At 43.5% G+C, this 15,797-nt stretch overlaps 1 protein-coding gene and 1 pseudogene across 4 annotated transcripts; one reads left to right on the top strand and one right to left on the bottom strand.

Annotated features, from left to right (window-relative positions):
• Positions 1 to 2,093: 2,093 nt before the first annotated feature.
• Positions 2,094 to 12,152, top strand: LOC139550953 (acyl-coenzyme A thioesterase 11-like). Of its 4 annotated transcripts, XM_071362254.1 has the most exons (17): positions 3,120 to 3,570; positions 3,684 to 3,741; positions 3,849 to 4,021; positions 4,857 to 4,926; positions 5,050 to 5,110; positions 5,239 to 5,340; positions 5,509 to 5,644; positions 5,786 to 5,939; positions 6,233 to 6,352; positions 8,948 to 9,086; positions 9,235 to 9,290; positions 9,395 to 9,461; positions 9,914 to 9,997; positions 10,173 to 10,306; positions 10,448 to 10,612; positions 10,723 to 10,849; positions 11,057 to 12,152. In XM_071362254.1, the coding sequence occupies exons 3-17, from the start codon at positions 3,874 to 3,876 to the stop codon at positions 11,243 to 11,245; spliced, it is 1,752 nt and encodes a 583-aa protein (XP_071218355.1). In that variant the 5' UTR covers positions 3,120 to 3,570; positions 3,684 to 3,741; positions 3,849 to 3,873; the 3' UTR covers positions 11,246 to 12,152. The 4 variants fall into 4 exon arrangements, with proteins under 4 accessions (XP_071218356.1, XP_071218354.1, XP_071218355.1 ...); XM_071362255.1 differs by lacking the exons at positions 3,120 to 3,570; positions 3,684 to 3,741 and adding an exon at positions 2,094 to 2,228; XM_071362253.1 differs by lacking the exon at positions 3,684 to 3,741 and having other exon boundaries at positions 3,084 to 3,227.
• LOC139550954 (protein FAM151A-like) lies at positions 11,866 to 14,967 on the bottom strand (annotated as a pseudogene).
• Positions 14,968 to 15,797: the final 830 nt, after the last annotated feature.

Here is a 15,797-nt window from a genome sequence, read left to right as displayed (position 1 = left end):
GTTTGTAAACTGCCAGCCATAGATTACTACACACATTAATCAATTGCTTAGCTGTTATATTGCACCTGTTATTCATCCCCTGTTCCCTCCCAGGTGAAGACTTGTTCCATGTGTGAGAACAAAACAGACTACTGCTCAAGAGCATGGCCCCTCTCCCAGTGCTTGCTGGGAAGGAGGAGTTCAAAAGCAAGGCCGACCACGTACTTGAGACGTTCTACCCCATCTTTCCCACCATCTACCTGCAGAGTGTCCAGGTCTACTAGGAGCAGAACCATAAAAGTAATACTACTGTTTATCTGTCAGCAAAACCAGTCAATACACCTACAGATCCATAGGATTTGACTGACATGTTTTATTTATTTATTGCACCTTTATTTAACCAGGTAGGCTAGTTGAGAACAAGTTCTCATTTACAACTGCGACCTGGCAAAGATAAAGCAAAGCAGTGCGACACAAACAACAACACAGAGTTACACTTGGAATAAACAAACATGCAGTCAATAATATAATAGAAGAGGTCTATCTATATATAGTGTGTGCAAATGAGGTAGGATAAGGGAGGTAAGGCAATAAATAGGCCATAGTGACGAAATAATTACAATATAGCAATTAAACACTGGAGTGATAGATGTGCAGAAGATGAGTGTGCAAGTAGAGATACTGGGGTGCTAAGGAGGAAAATAAATAACAGTATGGGGGATGAGGTAGTTGGATGGGCTATTTACAGATGGGCTATGTACAGGTGCAGTGATCTGTGAGCTGCTCTGACAGCTGGTGCTTAAAGTTAGTGAGGGAGATATGAGTCTCCAGCTTCAGTGATTTTTGCAGTTCGTTCCAGTCATTGGCAGCAGAGAACTGGAAGGAAAGGTGGCCAAAGTCGGAATTGGCTTTGGGGGTGACCAGCGAATATGAAGCGAGGGCCAGCCAACAAGAGCATACAGGTCGCAGTGGTGGGTAGTATATGGGGCTTTGGTGACAAAACTGTGATAGACTGCATCCAATTTGCTGAGTAGAGTGTTGGAGGCTATTTTGTAAATGACATCGCCAAAGTCAAGGATCGGTAGGATAGTCAGTTTTACGAGGGTATGTTTGGCAGCATGAGTGAAGGATGCTTTGTTTGCGAAATAGGAAGCCGATTCTAGATTTAATTTTGGACATAATCTAACAGTTATAAAATACACTGTACAGCTGTGTAGTTTTACAGGTCCCACAATTGTCACACATTTGTTATAAACAGAAATGGATAGTAACAGTGAATCCATTTTACTTTGTAACTTAGTTTTTACACAAAAGGTATTTGAAAACATATGACCAGGTTTTTTCCCCCTCTGCTTTGCCTCTTCAGATTCCTCCAGGTCTGTCGGGGTACAAGTCTAAAAAGTTCCAGACGTTCCTGTCCCTTTATCTGAATGGAGCTGTGTGAGCTGCAAAAATCAGCACCTGAATAACACCAATAACCTTCCAATTTCTACTGTCAATACTGTCATATCTGAAAATTAAGAGACCCTAGATAATCTATCTATCCATCATAGTCAAACGTTTGATTGTGTTTCTCTACCCTCGGACTGTTGTGCTTTTGAATTTCACTGAACAAAAATAAACGCAACATCCAACAATTTCAAAGATTTTACAGTTCATATAAGGAAATCAGTCAATTTAAATACATGAATTATGCCCTAATCTATGGATTTCACATGATTGGGAACACAGATATGCATCTGTTAGTCACAGATACTGTACCTTTAAAAAAGAAGGTAGGGGTGTGGATCAGAGAACCAGTCAGTATCTGGTGTGACCACCATCTGCCTCGTGTAGCGCGACACGTCTCCTTCACATAGAGTTGATCAGGCTGTTGATTGTGGTCTGTAGAATGTTGTCCCACTCCTCTTCAATGGCAGTGCGAAGTTGCTGGATATTGGCGGGAACTGGAACACGCTGTCGATCCAGAACATCACAAATATGCTCAATGGGTGACATGTCTGGTGATCTTGTCACTGTATCTCTATGCATTTAAATTTTCATTTTCAATTTTCAAAATTTCATAAAATGCAATTGTGTTTGTTGTCTGTAGCTTATGCCTGCCCATACCATAACCAGACCGCCACCATGGGGCAATCTGTTCACAACTTTGGAATCAGCAAACTGCTTGCCCACACATCGCCGTACAGTTGAAACAGGGATTCATCCGTGAAGAGCACACTTCTCCAGCGTGCAGGTGGCCATCGAAGGTGAGCATTTGCCCACTGAAGTCGGTTACGATGCCGAACTGCAAACAGGTCAAGACCCTGGTGAGGACAACGAGCATGCAGATTAGATGGTTTCTGACAGTTTGTGCAGAAATTATTCGGTTGTGCAAACCCACATTTTCATCAGCTGTCCGGGTGGCTGGTCTCAGTCAATCCCGTAGGTGAAGAAGTTGTGGATGTGGAGGTTCTGGGCTGGCGTGGTTACACGTGGCCTGCGGCTGTGAGGCCGGTTGGACGTAATGCCAAATTCTCTAAAAGGACGTTGGAGGTGGCTTATGGTAGAGAAATTAACATTAAATTATCTGGCAACAGCTCTGGTGGTCATTCCTGCAGACCAGCATGCCAATTTTATGCTCCCACAAAACATTTAACATCTGTGGCATTGTGTTGTGTGACAAAACACATTTTAGTGGCCTTTTATTGTCCCCAGCACAAGGTGCACCTGTGTAATGAGCATGCTGTTTAATCAACTTCTTGATATGCAAGACCTGTAATTTTAAATGGATAATCTTGGCAAATGAGAAATGCTCACTAACAGGGATGTAAACAAATTTGTGCACAAAATTTGAGACAAACTTTTTGTGCATATAGAACATTTCTTGGATCTTTTATTTCAGCTCATGAAACATGGGACCAACACTTCACATGTTGCGTCTATATTTCTATGTCATTATGATAAACACATTATTTTAATGATTTTTTGGGTTTCCATAACTTATTGAGTGGTTACAAATGTCACACAATTAAAATGGACTGTATGTCGTACTCAAGATACAATGAAATATGCCGGTGAAATGATCCATTCCACCTTAAAATGTGGAGGGTGTCAGCGTCACGTCCTACCCACAGTCACTAAAACGGTTCCACCACAATGTCATAACCACCTGATGCGCGCCGGAGGTTGTCGACACTACATGGGCAGAGTACACGATCTGGGAAAACTCAATCTCGAAATATTCCATGCGTGTTATAACTTTTGAGGTAAATTAATCGACAACATCGAAGTATCTTCGTTGTATCCTGATTCCACTGCTGCGTGGGCATTTTGATTTAATGTTTGTACTTTGGAGTGAACTTTTCTCTGCAGTTAGCTACCCTTGCGCTCACTAGTGCAGTGACCATTCATGCTGGAGGCTTAGATTTAATTTAGCTAATATGCTGCTACGTTTTTTACAACGGTACTTGCAGCTGTCGAATGGAAAGAACTAGCATTGCTGCTACTTAGCTGTCTAGGTTAGGGGAAGCTCCTATATCAGAACAAGATTTTGCAATCACTGGTACTGCGCAAGAATCTGTCACACCTACTGTGTATATTTGAGTTCAGGTGAGTCATGGAGCAGGCGAGCTCTACTGCCACAGTTAATTTATAAATATTAACTTATAAATAATAAATATTTGATGACACTGCTACTGCTCTTTCTATTTAACCCTTTGAAGACCCAGGGATTAAAAAACCCAGGAATTATAAAGCATATTCTATATTTCATTTTAAATGGTAGGTATTTCTGTATTTGCTGGCTATAGCCTATTTTTATGGGTAACATATTGGTCATTGTAGGTCACCCAAATGAAATGCATCAACTAACATATGACTTTTCCTAGAGAAAGTATCTCCGGGACCCCTAAAATGAGCAGACACCAAAATGGGGAGGAGTACAGGAACCCAACAGAGGTGAAGAAGAGCCAGATAGTGATGCCCTGCCATGCCAACCACCGCCAGGAGCTCAGTGTGGGAGAGCTGCTCAAATGGATGGACTCTACAGCCTGTCTGTCAGGTGTGTGTTCTCTTGCTCACAGTGGGCTAGTGGGAATAGGCCTATCGGTCCTGTTTTGGATTATACATGGGATGATCATTTTAAGGATTTTTTTATTCGGATCCCCATTAGCTGTAGAAGAAGCAGATGCTATTCTTCCTGGGGTCCAGACAAAACACAGAACTTGACAAAAGACAGAACACTAATGGACAAGAACAGCAACGCAAGTTTAAACTAAGAACACTAAAGGACAGTGGGATTGAAGTTTCTTAGTAAGACATGATTAGGTTGCATAGCTATGAAACCTAAGAGAAACTTTTACTAAGACATGATTGAGTCATAATATCTCATACACGTCCACATCATGCTCAGGAAGTCCTTTGCGTATATAATGATGGCATAGTTTCTCACTATGAAATGTCAATACATTGTAACACTGTAATAGTTGGTGACACTGACCAGCATTATCTTCACAGATAAAACCAGCGGTGATGTTTCTAGGACGTCTGAATACTCCACTGTTACTGACCATCTGGAGTAATAGGCTATGCTTATGATAACGGATTAAATATACTTTGTAGACTCTTTGACTCTGGCATAACAATTTGTAACGTTTGTTTAGGGGGAGAAAACATACGGTCAGGTTAGGCTAATGGACTGTATCCAGGGATTGAAGGTCACACTTTTCCTACTGATGTGCTGCTGTGACATAAAGAAAGTGACTCTTGCACTCGCTAGAGCCCTAAGCTTGGCGCACAAGGCTATGTGTAGTATTTTGAACAGTAGTCCATTCTTAACTGTAATCAGCACTCTCTGGACAGGAAGTATAACCTCATTATTTATTTACTCACCACAGCTGAAAGGCATGCCGGGTGTCCCTGTGTCACTGCCTCGGTCGACGACATCCACTTTGAACACACTATTGGGTAGGTGTCTGGGTTGTTAGGTCGCCTTCTATTGTTGTGTGCACTAATTCTCTCTTAATGACAACTTCTGCTGATAAAGTATGGCTTACTTAAGGAAGTGTGTGTGTGTGTGTGTTTCTTCAGGGTTGGACAGGTGGTCAACATCAAGGCCAAAGTCAATCGAGCTTTCAACACCAGCATGGAGGTCAGGACACGTTTAAACCCTATGACATATACCCAGTCCAAATCCAAACGGATTGAATTCCAACTGCGCAATAGTTAAATTCCGGTGATTTTTAAAAATCTACTGTGATGCTTTGTGTGTGTCTAAAGGTTGGCATCGTGGTGAGCTGTGAAGACCTGTTCAGCGATAGCCACTGGAGGGTGTGTCAGGCGGTTGCCACGTTTGTCAGCCAGAGCACCACGGGAGGGAAGGTGGTACTGGATTGGGGGGCCGTAGTGTGTGGACGACCTTCAATGAGAGAATGCCTTTATAAAGATGCTGTGATAACGTTTAAGAGTTGATACTGAGTAATGTTGAGTGTGTGTCTGCTCTCTGCTGTAATCGACATTAACTTGACTTTGCGGGTGTCCACTCTACAGGTGCAGCTGCGTCCGTTGGTCCCCTGTACACAGGCGGAGCAGGTGGAGCACAGTCTAGCAGCTGAGAGGAGGAGGATGAGGCTCGTCCACGCTGATATCGTGAAGGACCTGCTCACCAACAGGGCCTTCCAACAAGGTCAGTCGCTGTGGCATTGACCTTTGCGAGAGGACTAACACCACCACAGGAACTGTAATGGTGTATGACACTTCATGCTGAGTAATATTGAATTTGTGTATGCTGACGAGTTCTGTAATAACCTGTGTGTGTGTGTTTTAGTGGAGGTCCAGGAGGCTGAGAAGGCAGTGCCAGCAGAGAGGACACGGGTGGAGAGTGTTGAGTTGGTTCTTCCTACTCATGCCAACCACCAGGTCAACACGTTCGGAGGACAGATCATGGCCTGGATGGAGAACGTGGCTACCATCGCTGCAAGGTAATACACCCACACCAGATGCACACCACCTGTAATTCTCTTAAATATGCAAAGATGTGATAGGACTGCACTCATAAAGCTTTTTTGGACTGCGCACCTATCACATTTTTGCATAGCTAGATGAATTGGTTTTTACGCTCCAACCAAACTTTTGGGAGAGTGCGATGGTCGTATTTTGACACTAGCCGAGTGTAGTAATGTTATTACACATTGATTCCAGATAAAACAAAGCGTATGACATTTAAATGACTTTTTTTGACTCCTCTGTGTCATCCTCTCCTCCTCCTCTCCAGTCGTCTGTGTAACGCCCACCCCACCCTGCAGAGCATAGACATGTTCCATTTCAGGGGTCCCTCACACGTGGGTGACCGGCTGGTCCTCAAAGCCATCGTCAACAATGCATTCAAGAACAGGTGAGCTTCAGATCATATACTGTATAAAGCAAAATTATAAATTGGTTTGACAGTGATTTTTTTGTTGTTGTATTTGAGTCTTTCAAATCAATGGGGGAGTACTTGTGCTCACGTTATTGGTTGAGTAATCTGGGTAACATTTTACGATAAGGCTCCATTTGTAAAGGGGTTATAATAAAGTCATTAATGATATATTTAATTATTTGTAAATGCATTATAAGCCATTAATAAACTGTTGTATCGCATTGGTCAAAATAGTGCAATAACAGGTCAGTGTTTGCCAAATATTGAGCCAATATTTACCTCCAGTTATTAACCATTTATAAAAACCCTTATGTATCATCATGCAACCTTATTTTCAATAGTTGCACAGTTGAACAATAGTTTATTTTCTTACTTTTGGGTTTGATGCATTGGTGCTCTGTCCCAGCAACAGAAGAGGTTGGTTTTCATGATGTCTGGACCCACCTTTGATACCTTGATGCCCTGGCCAAATTTACTTCCAGGACATTATTCAATCATCATTCCTAACATATTACCCCTTTCCAGATGATGTCAACACACTTACCACTTCTCTGTTTACAGTATGGTGAACGCTCTGGTGTGAAATGGTAACCGTATTACCTTCGGTTGGGGAAATAGTGGAGGTATCCTCTCACAACGTGGAATGTTTTGGTCTTCATACCCACCATTTATTGACTGAGCATGTTTAACAAAGTGTTGAATCTTCTCATGTATGTAGTGATGAGTACCCAATACTGCCTATAAGTGCACAATATATACAAAAGTATGTGGACACCCCTTCAAATGAGTGGATTTGGCTATTTTGGCCACACCCGTTGCTGGCAGGTGTATAAAATAGAGCACCCCGCCATGCAATCTCCATAGACAAACATTGGCAAGAGAATGGCCTTACTGAAGAGCTCAGTGGTACCGTCATAGGATGCCACCTTTCCAACAAGTCAGTTAGTCAAATTTCTGCCCTGCTAGAGCTGCCCCGGTCAACTGTAAGTGCTGTTATTGTGAAGTGGAAATGTCTAGGAGAAACAACGGCTCAGCCGCGAAGTGGTAGGCCACACAAGCTCACAGAACGGGACTGCCGAGTGCTGAAGCGCATAGCGTGTAAAAATTGTCTGTCCTCGGTTGTAACACTCACTACCGAGTTCCAAACTGCCTCTGGAAGAAGTGTCAGCACAAGAACTGTTTGTCGGGAGCTTCATGGCCGAGCAGCCGCACACAAGCCTAAGATCACCATGCGCAATGCCAAGCGTCGGCTGGAGTTGTGAATCACGTTCGCCGCCATTGGACTCTGGAGCAGTGGAAATGCGTTCTCTGGAGTGATGAATCACGCTTCACCATCTGGCAGTCCGACAGACGAATCTGGGTATGGCGATGCCAGGAGAATGCTACCTGCCCGAATACATAGTGCCAACTGTAAAGTTTGGTGGAGGAGAAATAATGGTCTGGGGCTATTTTTCATGGTTCGGGCTAGGCCACTTAGTTCCAGTGAAGGGAAATCTTAATGCTACAGCATACAATGACATTCTAGATGATTCTGTGCTTCCAACTTTGTGGCAACCTGTTTGGGGAAGGCCCTTTCCTGTTTCAGTATGACAATGCCCCCGTGCACAAACGAGGTACATACCGAAATGGTTTGTCGAGATCGGTGTGGAAGAACTTGACTGGCCTGCACAGAGCCCTGACCTCAACCCCATCAAACACCTTTGGGATTAATTGTAACGCCAACTGTGAGCCAGGCCTAATTGCTCAACATCAGTGCCCGACCTCACTAATGCAAGTCCCCGCCGCAATGTTCCAACATCTAGTGGAAAGCCTTCCCAGAAGAGTGGAGGCTGTTATAGCAGTAAAGGGGGTTCCAACTCCATGTTAATGCCCATGATTTTGGAATGAGATGTTCGGCGAGCAGATGTCCACATACTTTTGGTCATGTAGTGTATGTCTAAGCTCTGAGTGAACTCTCAAATCATCGATAAATGATTTACTCACATGTATAACTACAAAATGTATACCTTATTTTAAAGTGACAATCCACTGACCATTAACAAATGAGTTACCAACATTTATAACTGCTGAAAAGATACCTTTATAAGGAAAGTGAAAACCTACTGATCATGCATTAATGAGTTAGGCCTACCAATATTTATAACTTCTAAAAATATAGCTTAAAAGAAAGTGGAAACCTTCTGGCCATTCTCCTGAGGGATCCCCTTTAACATTACAAGTCAGAATAGAAATTGACCCACTGTCACATGATGAGTGTCAACAATAACATTCTGGTCACGTTCCAGGTCGTCTTTATTTCTATCGCGTTTCACAGATGAGCAGATCTCACAAAGTCGGGGCTTTCTCCGAACCATACCAATAATATGACTTGAGAGCTTCAGATGAGGCCTTAAATCCTGGACAAAAAAAAGAAGTGTAATTATAAACCCTTTCCAAATGTAACCTTAGTCTAAAGTGTTACCGGTAATGGATTGATCAATCTCTAATACGTTCAAATTTCACTCATTAACTTTCATTGGATCTGACTTGCTGATCTGAGATGGTAACGTGAGTATCCCCGTGGTGTCGCAGCATGGAGGTGGGCGTGTGTGCGGAGGCTTATCAGGGGGAGGGGCCTCTGAGACACATCAACAGCGCCTTCATGACCTTCGAAATTCGCGACCGGGAAGGCAAGCCGTGCACTTTGCCAAGGATACGACCCGAACCGCTGGTCAGTCACCTGATGCTCATTCACAACTGATCAAGATGAGATAAATATTCACATTTTAACCAAAAATGTTAGAAACAGTAACTAAGGGCCCTATTTTCATCAATTTTTACAATATTGTCCTGTTGTCTGATCTGAATCTCACTGACAGGAGGGAAGGAGACGTTACCAGGAGGCCATCGCTAGAAACAAGATCCGACTCGACAGGTGAACAGATGAGCCCATTTGTTAACATTAGTGCAAAATCTAGATCATAATTGGAATTAGGGCACAAAACGGAGATGCCAATATATTTTTTTGTGTTTATTCAGGAAGTACATAATATCCTGCAAGCAGACAGAGGTGCCCTTATCTGTACCGTGGGACCTCAGCAACCAGGTAGAGGAGAAGGGGGGGCCCCCAAATGTTTGACTGTACTCACTGACTACAAGCTTTGGTTCTCACTCGGGTTCTCTCTTAACATAACAGTTGATACAACTTGGACGTGAGAGTTAAACAGTACCGGCAGGAGTTGAAATGCTGATCAAGAAGGATGAAGAATAATAAGCATGTCTCAGTCACGAGTAAAAAACAAAGTTCATACGTGGGCCGGTTTTATGGACTGTCCAATCACGTTAGCCGTGAAATCAGATATAAACCATATCGCCGGGGTGATAACGTGATTGCAAAAGTGCTATCTCATGTCTAACTGTCCCAATGAAAACATTGCACTTACTGTGTTTGAAGCTAAATTAGTGTGAAATATGAATAGTGTAACAATTCCTATTCATATATAGTAGTAATGTGATAGTAGTAACAACTGACTTTGAGTGTTTTGTGAACGGCTGCAGGTGTACCTCAGCTACAACAACGTGTCTGCTCTGAAGATGCTGGCCGCTAGAAACAACTGGTTGTTAAACTCTGAGAAAAACAAGGTGAGCTTTCTTGAGACTCTCTTTTAGGTTAACCACAAGGCAGAGTGGACCACAGGTTATGGCCAAGGGGGCCCTGAGTGTTTCCTGATCACATGACCGAACTAGGAAAAACTCGGGGCCCATGTTAAACTAAGGGCTCTAATCCTGGTTTATGTAATCCTCCTCTGTCCACCAGGTGAGCCTGTACACCATGGAGCAGAAGCAGGTGTTGAGTTTTAAGGTCGAGACGGAGGTAGACATCCCAGCGGAGAGGGCCTTTATGCTGCTCTCTGACTTCAGCAAGAGAGTGGAGTGGGACTCAAACTACAAGTGGGTATCTGTATGCACGCACACTCCGGACTCAGGTGGCGTATAGTAAGGCCTCAAGAGTGTACACAGCGGCCTCCCCCACATTTACAGTGCAATGTGTCACACTGGCTTCTCCTGAATTCATGACTTTCCCCTGTGTAGGAGGTGTGAGCTGATTCTTAGGGTGGACGATGATGACTTTCTGTACCGCGTGGTGACTCCTTCCATAGGCCAGGATGGGGCCAGTAACAGCCCTTCAGCCGATCAGGGAGGGAAGGTCCAGGACTTCATCCTCCTGGCCTCCAGGAGACCACCGTGTGACAGCGGGTGAGTGGCAGACTGACAGGCAGACTGACAGACACAGGCAGGCAGGAAAAAGAGAGGAGACCACGCGAGCGAAAGCGATTGAGTGACAATGTTTTTCTGCGCCTTCCAAGGGACCCTTATGTTATTGCTCTGCGTTCGGTCACTCTACCCACACACCCTCCTACAGAGGGCTACAACAGGGGAGAGGTGCTGTGTGCCGGCTTCAGCATCCTGGAGGTCTCCAAAAATATCTCCAAGGTAAGAAAGGGTGGAAACTGTCATTTTGTAGGTCTGCTCATAAGTTCTTCCCCTGCACTTGTTTTTAAACCAAAGCGGTGGGTCTTGGCAAATGTAATTGTTTGCCTTTTGCTTTGAAGTACCTTGAATTTCCACTGGGGAAATGAACATGACAGATTGCACCGTTAATGATGATTGCAACTCCTATCCTTGTGCTGGCTCTCCTAGATCTCCTACTTCAACCAGGCGTCTCCCGAGGTCCTGCCCTACATCTCCACAGACATCGCCGGGCTCTCCTCCAGCTTCTACGGCATCTTCTGCGCCTGTAACACCTTCCTCCAGGAGAACAGGGGTGACCATGCCTCCACACCCCAGTCCCAACCACCCTCCTCTACACTAAAAAGTACACAACTGTAACCCCTTATCCTTCACCACCCTGACCCCCTTACCCTGGATGACTATTGTACTGATCGACTGAACACACTGCCATTACATGCTCTGATTATCCTCAACTGTTTATTTTATTAGAATGGTTTATGAAAGGAGCCTAATTCCCAGATTTGTTTGTGCAGTCTTGCCAACTCCTATGGTCATTGAGAATGACCATGAATGTAGGAGTTAGCAAAACAGATCTGGGACCAGGCTATAATGAAAGAGAATTTTTAGAGCATCTACAGTGAAATGGGGTTTGAACAGGACTCAATCCAGCACCTGGAAAGTTTTTGTGGCTGTGAGTAATTATGATTGCCCCTTAAAGCACTTAAGGTCTCCTTATACTCCCCACCTGTGTTCATTAGATTGACACCCAACCCCCTGTGACCTGGCTCAACGCTGCCCAGAGCACTCTGCCCTCTTCACACACTAAGCTGATCCATGTTGACAACAAGGATTATTAGTGTGGGAAACTATATGTTTTTCTTTTTGAACAATGTTCCAATCATAACTTGTGAAAAATATGAGGCAATGTTTGAAATCATTTTTAAAGTATTTGAACTTTTCCAGAGAAAGAATACTAACGAGATGTCGTTTTGACAAAGGGTCAGAATTGCATTTGATATGTCGGATATGTTTTATTAGTTTTTTATGGCGAGGCTATTAAATGTTTCACTTTACACAAACAATATTGTATCTTAGATAACAATATCTTATCTTAAACTAAGGCGATTAAAAAAAGGGGGATAAATTGAATAGAAAATACAAAAGAGTAGACTATTGCTAATAATTGTACAATCAATATTTTACGATGAAATTGAAGACATATGATTTTATTTTTTTATAACTGTAAATCCAACAAAACAAATAAATGTAGCAAACTGCCGTTTAAGAGGCCATCATGTCTTCACATCTTAGACCTATCCCACTGGGCACAGAAGTCAATTCAACGTCTAGTTTGGATTTACAATTGGTTGAGTTGTCAACTAACATGAATTCAATGTGAAATCAACAAAAAAGGTCACCATGTCATTGGATTTAGGTAAAAAGTTGGGTGATAAAAAGAATGCACTTACGTTGATTACTTTTTACAAATCCTATCCGTTTTCAGTCATCACCTAGATTTTTTTCGGGTTGAAATAATGTGGAAACAGTGTTGATTCAACCAGTTTTTACCCAGTGGGGTGGTTCTCAGATATACAAAACAAGCTTCTGTCTTCGCTCTGAGGTTGGCCATGATCGCCTGCAGTCCAGCCTCCTCACTGATCCCACTTTCTATGCCGTGCTCCACTGTCAGTGAGTATCGTGGCTGCCCCTCCTGAAGCCTCCTCTGCCCCTTCACAGACCTACCTAGTGGCTCGGCCCTCACCTGCAGTGACACTCCTTGCCAGGGCCCCCTCAATACCTCCTCCATGTCTTCCACCATGGCCCTGGTATACCCCACCTCCAGGGCTTCAAGGGGCCATCTAGGGGCCAGAGGGATATAGAAGACCTGGTTGACTGTGTGGAGGAACTCCGCTCCCGGTGATGTACCCCTGGGTCTGGGAGGCACCATGGGACAGGGCCATGTTGACCGAGACGGGGCCGTACAGGAGGTCCCAGTGGTAGGTTGAGCTGAGGAAGTGGAGAGGGGGCTCCAGCTAGTTCTGGATCTTCAGGTAGGTACCCCAGGGCTTCGGGGAGGCCAGAACCAGGTCCAGGCAGTCCTGGAGAGGGAGCTCTGGATGGGAGCTGTCCACCACTGGGACTCCAGGCTGGGTAGAACTAGATCCCACTGGAATGATGAGCATCCCACTGGCACTGTAAGAGATTATGAAGCAATCAGGAGATTTGACCTCTTGTATTCAATTGTCAATTTTAGAAAGTATGAATGTCACTGGACTCAAACTGTGATGAACCCCCCCCCCCCATCTGTATATAAACCATCGTTGCAATTGTCAATGAGTGGCATTTAGGTTCCACCCCATCATAATCCCTCCAGGTCTACCTGACAGCAGAGATAGCAGTGAGGCTCTCGGCATGTGACTGTTCCACTGGATATGGAGGAAATCTCAATATTTTGGCTGAAAATAGTCAAATCAGGTCTCCAGGGTAGAACCTCCTCGGCCGGTCTCTGCTCTGCAATCACACCAACACGTACAACTTAGTCCTAACATCAGGATGGACTGGTTGGAAATACCATTTGGTTTTACTAGTTGTTGAAAATACCTTATTTTGAAGTACTTACATTTTCAAGACAGGAATGGGGAATGGTAATAATAACAAATATGATAATGATTTGTATGACCGTACATAAATTAGTTACTGTAGATTACCTCATACAAAGGATTTGGGAGTTCCATAGCTTTTTCTTACTGGCAGCTTCTTTGAACTGGGACAGGTTCATAGATGTCGTAGTAGACCCGTTCAAGGTTGGTGTTGTCCCTGACGAACAGCAGGTCGTTCACACTATTGTTTTGTGAGCGAAACGTTTTATGCTCCTAGTTCAGAACAGTCTAACCAAAAGTGGAGATCCTTTGTTGCTGTCCAATGTGATAACTAGTGAGTGTGAACGAGTCAAACCTGAGATATTTTCGTAACCTCCACCAGTGTGATTGAAAGATTTGAAAGTCCTAACTAGATCAATTACTGTATATAGGAGTAGTTCCAGTTACCTTGGCGATTGACTGAGCAGCCAGCTGTTGTGAGGCCATCTATTTCTGGCCATTACAGCGTGGACGGGAAAGGTGACTTTCTGTGGGACATTTTCGATGATGGTAGGATTGCTCTTTCCTGGCTACTCGCTCACATCCGTTAATGATAGGTCAGAAGACTGGGACGTTGGACCCAGGGAAGATGTCAGTATTCAGCCACACTGGTCGGTTCATCCCTTTAGTCTGGTTTGTCATGCTCAGGATGTCCAGGGAGGGAGTCACCGCCTGAATGCTTTTGAAGTCCAGCTTTATGCCTGAAGGAGTCCGAATATAATAGTATCATACACCTGTTGTATGCGTTAGGTTAGTTCTTAGGAGCATATTTAGACACTACACTACCACTTCCACACTCCATCCCTAGGTGGCAGCATCACCCTGTCAGGTGCTGTGCTTTGCCAGGGAGTCTTGTTAAAGCTACATGTAATTTAAAGCTACAATACGTAATGACCAAATTCACATAGAAATTTAGGTTATAGATCTTTCATTCTCATTGAAAGCAAGTCTAAGAAGCAGTAGATCTATTCTATGTGCACTATTGCTATGCTTCCCGTTCTTAAGTTTCGTTTTTGCGTCCTTTACTTTCGGTTTAGTACACCAGCTTTAAAAAGCGGAAAATATATTTCACAGCGTTTGAGATGGTACAATGATTCTCTACACAATGACTGTCTAGAACCCCTAGCCTTAGCAAGTGTATCAATATCATTAGTCTAGCTAGCTGGTTTCGTAACACATAACATTTGATTAGATGTGCTATATTATGTTGTGCAGCTGATCCTTTTAGGTAATTGATCGACATTATTGGTTGGTACTAAAGGACCAGAAGAAGCTAAGGCCCTAACTGATTTAAAGTTGAATTGATATCTAAAGTTGTATTGATAGATTTGATACCTTTCTTTGACTGGAGCACTGCATCCAGCCACTGGCCCAGAGTGTTGATGGGGCTGGTGGTCACGTTGACCGCCTCCAGAACCATGATAGAACCTAGAGGGGTGGACAGAACAGGGTTGTATTCATTAGGCGACAACGGACTGAAACATGGAGCGACTACCTGAATGTGTCCAATAGGAAACACATTCAGGTAGTCGCTCCCTTTGTTAAACGTTTTGCTAAGGTGTGTCCTAATGAACACTACCCAGGCTTTTACTACTGCAAATCCCCTCGGTATACTGTCAAATGTATACTTGATGTTGTCACTTTCTGTACTATACTGCTAAAGTTACATAGAATTCAGAGAACAATTAATATTTTATCAAAATACATTACTTTGGAGTGCTTTGTTCATCTCTGACTTGTTGGTACGGTGATACCAGGTGGCATGCAGTGTGTCTCTCCCTGATGTCTCCAGTTTGGACAAGGAAGTCTAGCATGTGTCCATCGGTCGCAAACGGTAGGATCGTCTCAGAGGTCCCTAGCAGTATCCACAGGCACAGTTATCTTCTAGTCACAGCTGGTTATCTATCATTACCATGTAAACTGTTGTTATAAAGTTAAATAAGGAAGTCATATACAGTAGGCTACAGTAAATACAAAGGTCATTTTAACATTGTATGACATTAAGATCAATACTGTAGATATGTTCCAAGTATATATGATTACTGTATGCTGGTGAATTTGTCTTTTTTGTTCTGTCTTGAAAAAGGGAAACAAAAGAAGAAGTTTGAGTTACCTGCATTTTGAGTCACAACGGCAGAGGTGGTGGTCAGAAGCACTACAAGGAGACCTACACTGACACAGCACGATCTACTATTCTTTAGTAAAGTATTGGCTATACTGTATCTCCTCTGGTTCTCATCCTCTTCATCTTCTTTCCTTCTTCAAATGGTTTCTTCCTCCATGCATCGTTC

This window comes from Salvelinus alpinus, chromosome 23 (assembly GCF_045679555.1).
Source record: "Salvelinus alpinus chromosome 23, SLU_Salpinus.1, whole genome shotgun sequence".
Taxonomy (NCBI): Eukaryota; Metazoa; Chordata; class Actinopteri; order Salmoniformes; family Salmonidae; genus Salvelinus; species Salvelinus alpinus.
The sequence above is the reverse complement of the archived record's forward strand: the minus strand, read 5'-3'. Positions and strand labels throughout refer to the sequence as shown.

Bases quoted from the DNA above. Each gene is read 5' to 3' on its own strand.
- LOC139550953 (XM_071362255.1), top strand. From the start codon at position 3,874: ATGAGCAGACACCAAAATGGGGAGGAGTACAGGAACCCAACAGAGGTG. The intron at 4,022-4,856 runs GTGTGTGTTCTC...TACTCACCACAG, and splicing joins CTCTACAGCCTGTCTGTCAG to CTGAAAGGCATGCCGGGTGT. The intron at 6,353-8,947 runs GTGAGCTTCAGA...GTGGTGTCGCAG, and splicing joins AACAATGCATTCAAGAACAG to CATGGAGGTGGGCGTGTGTG.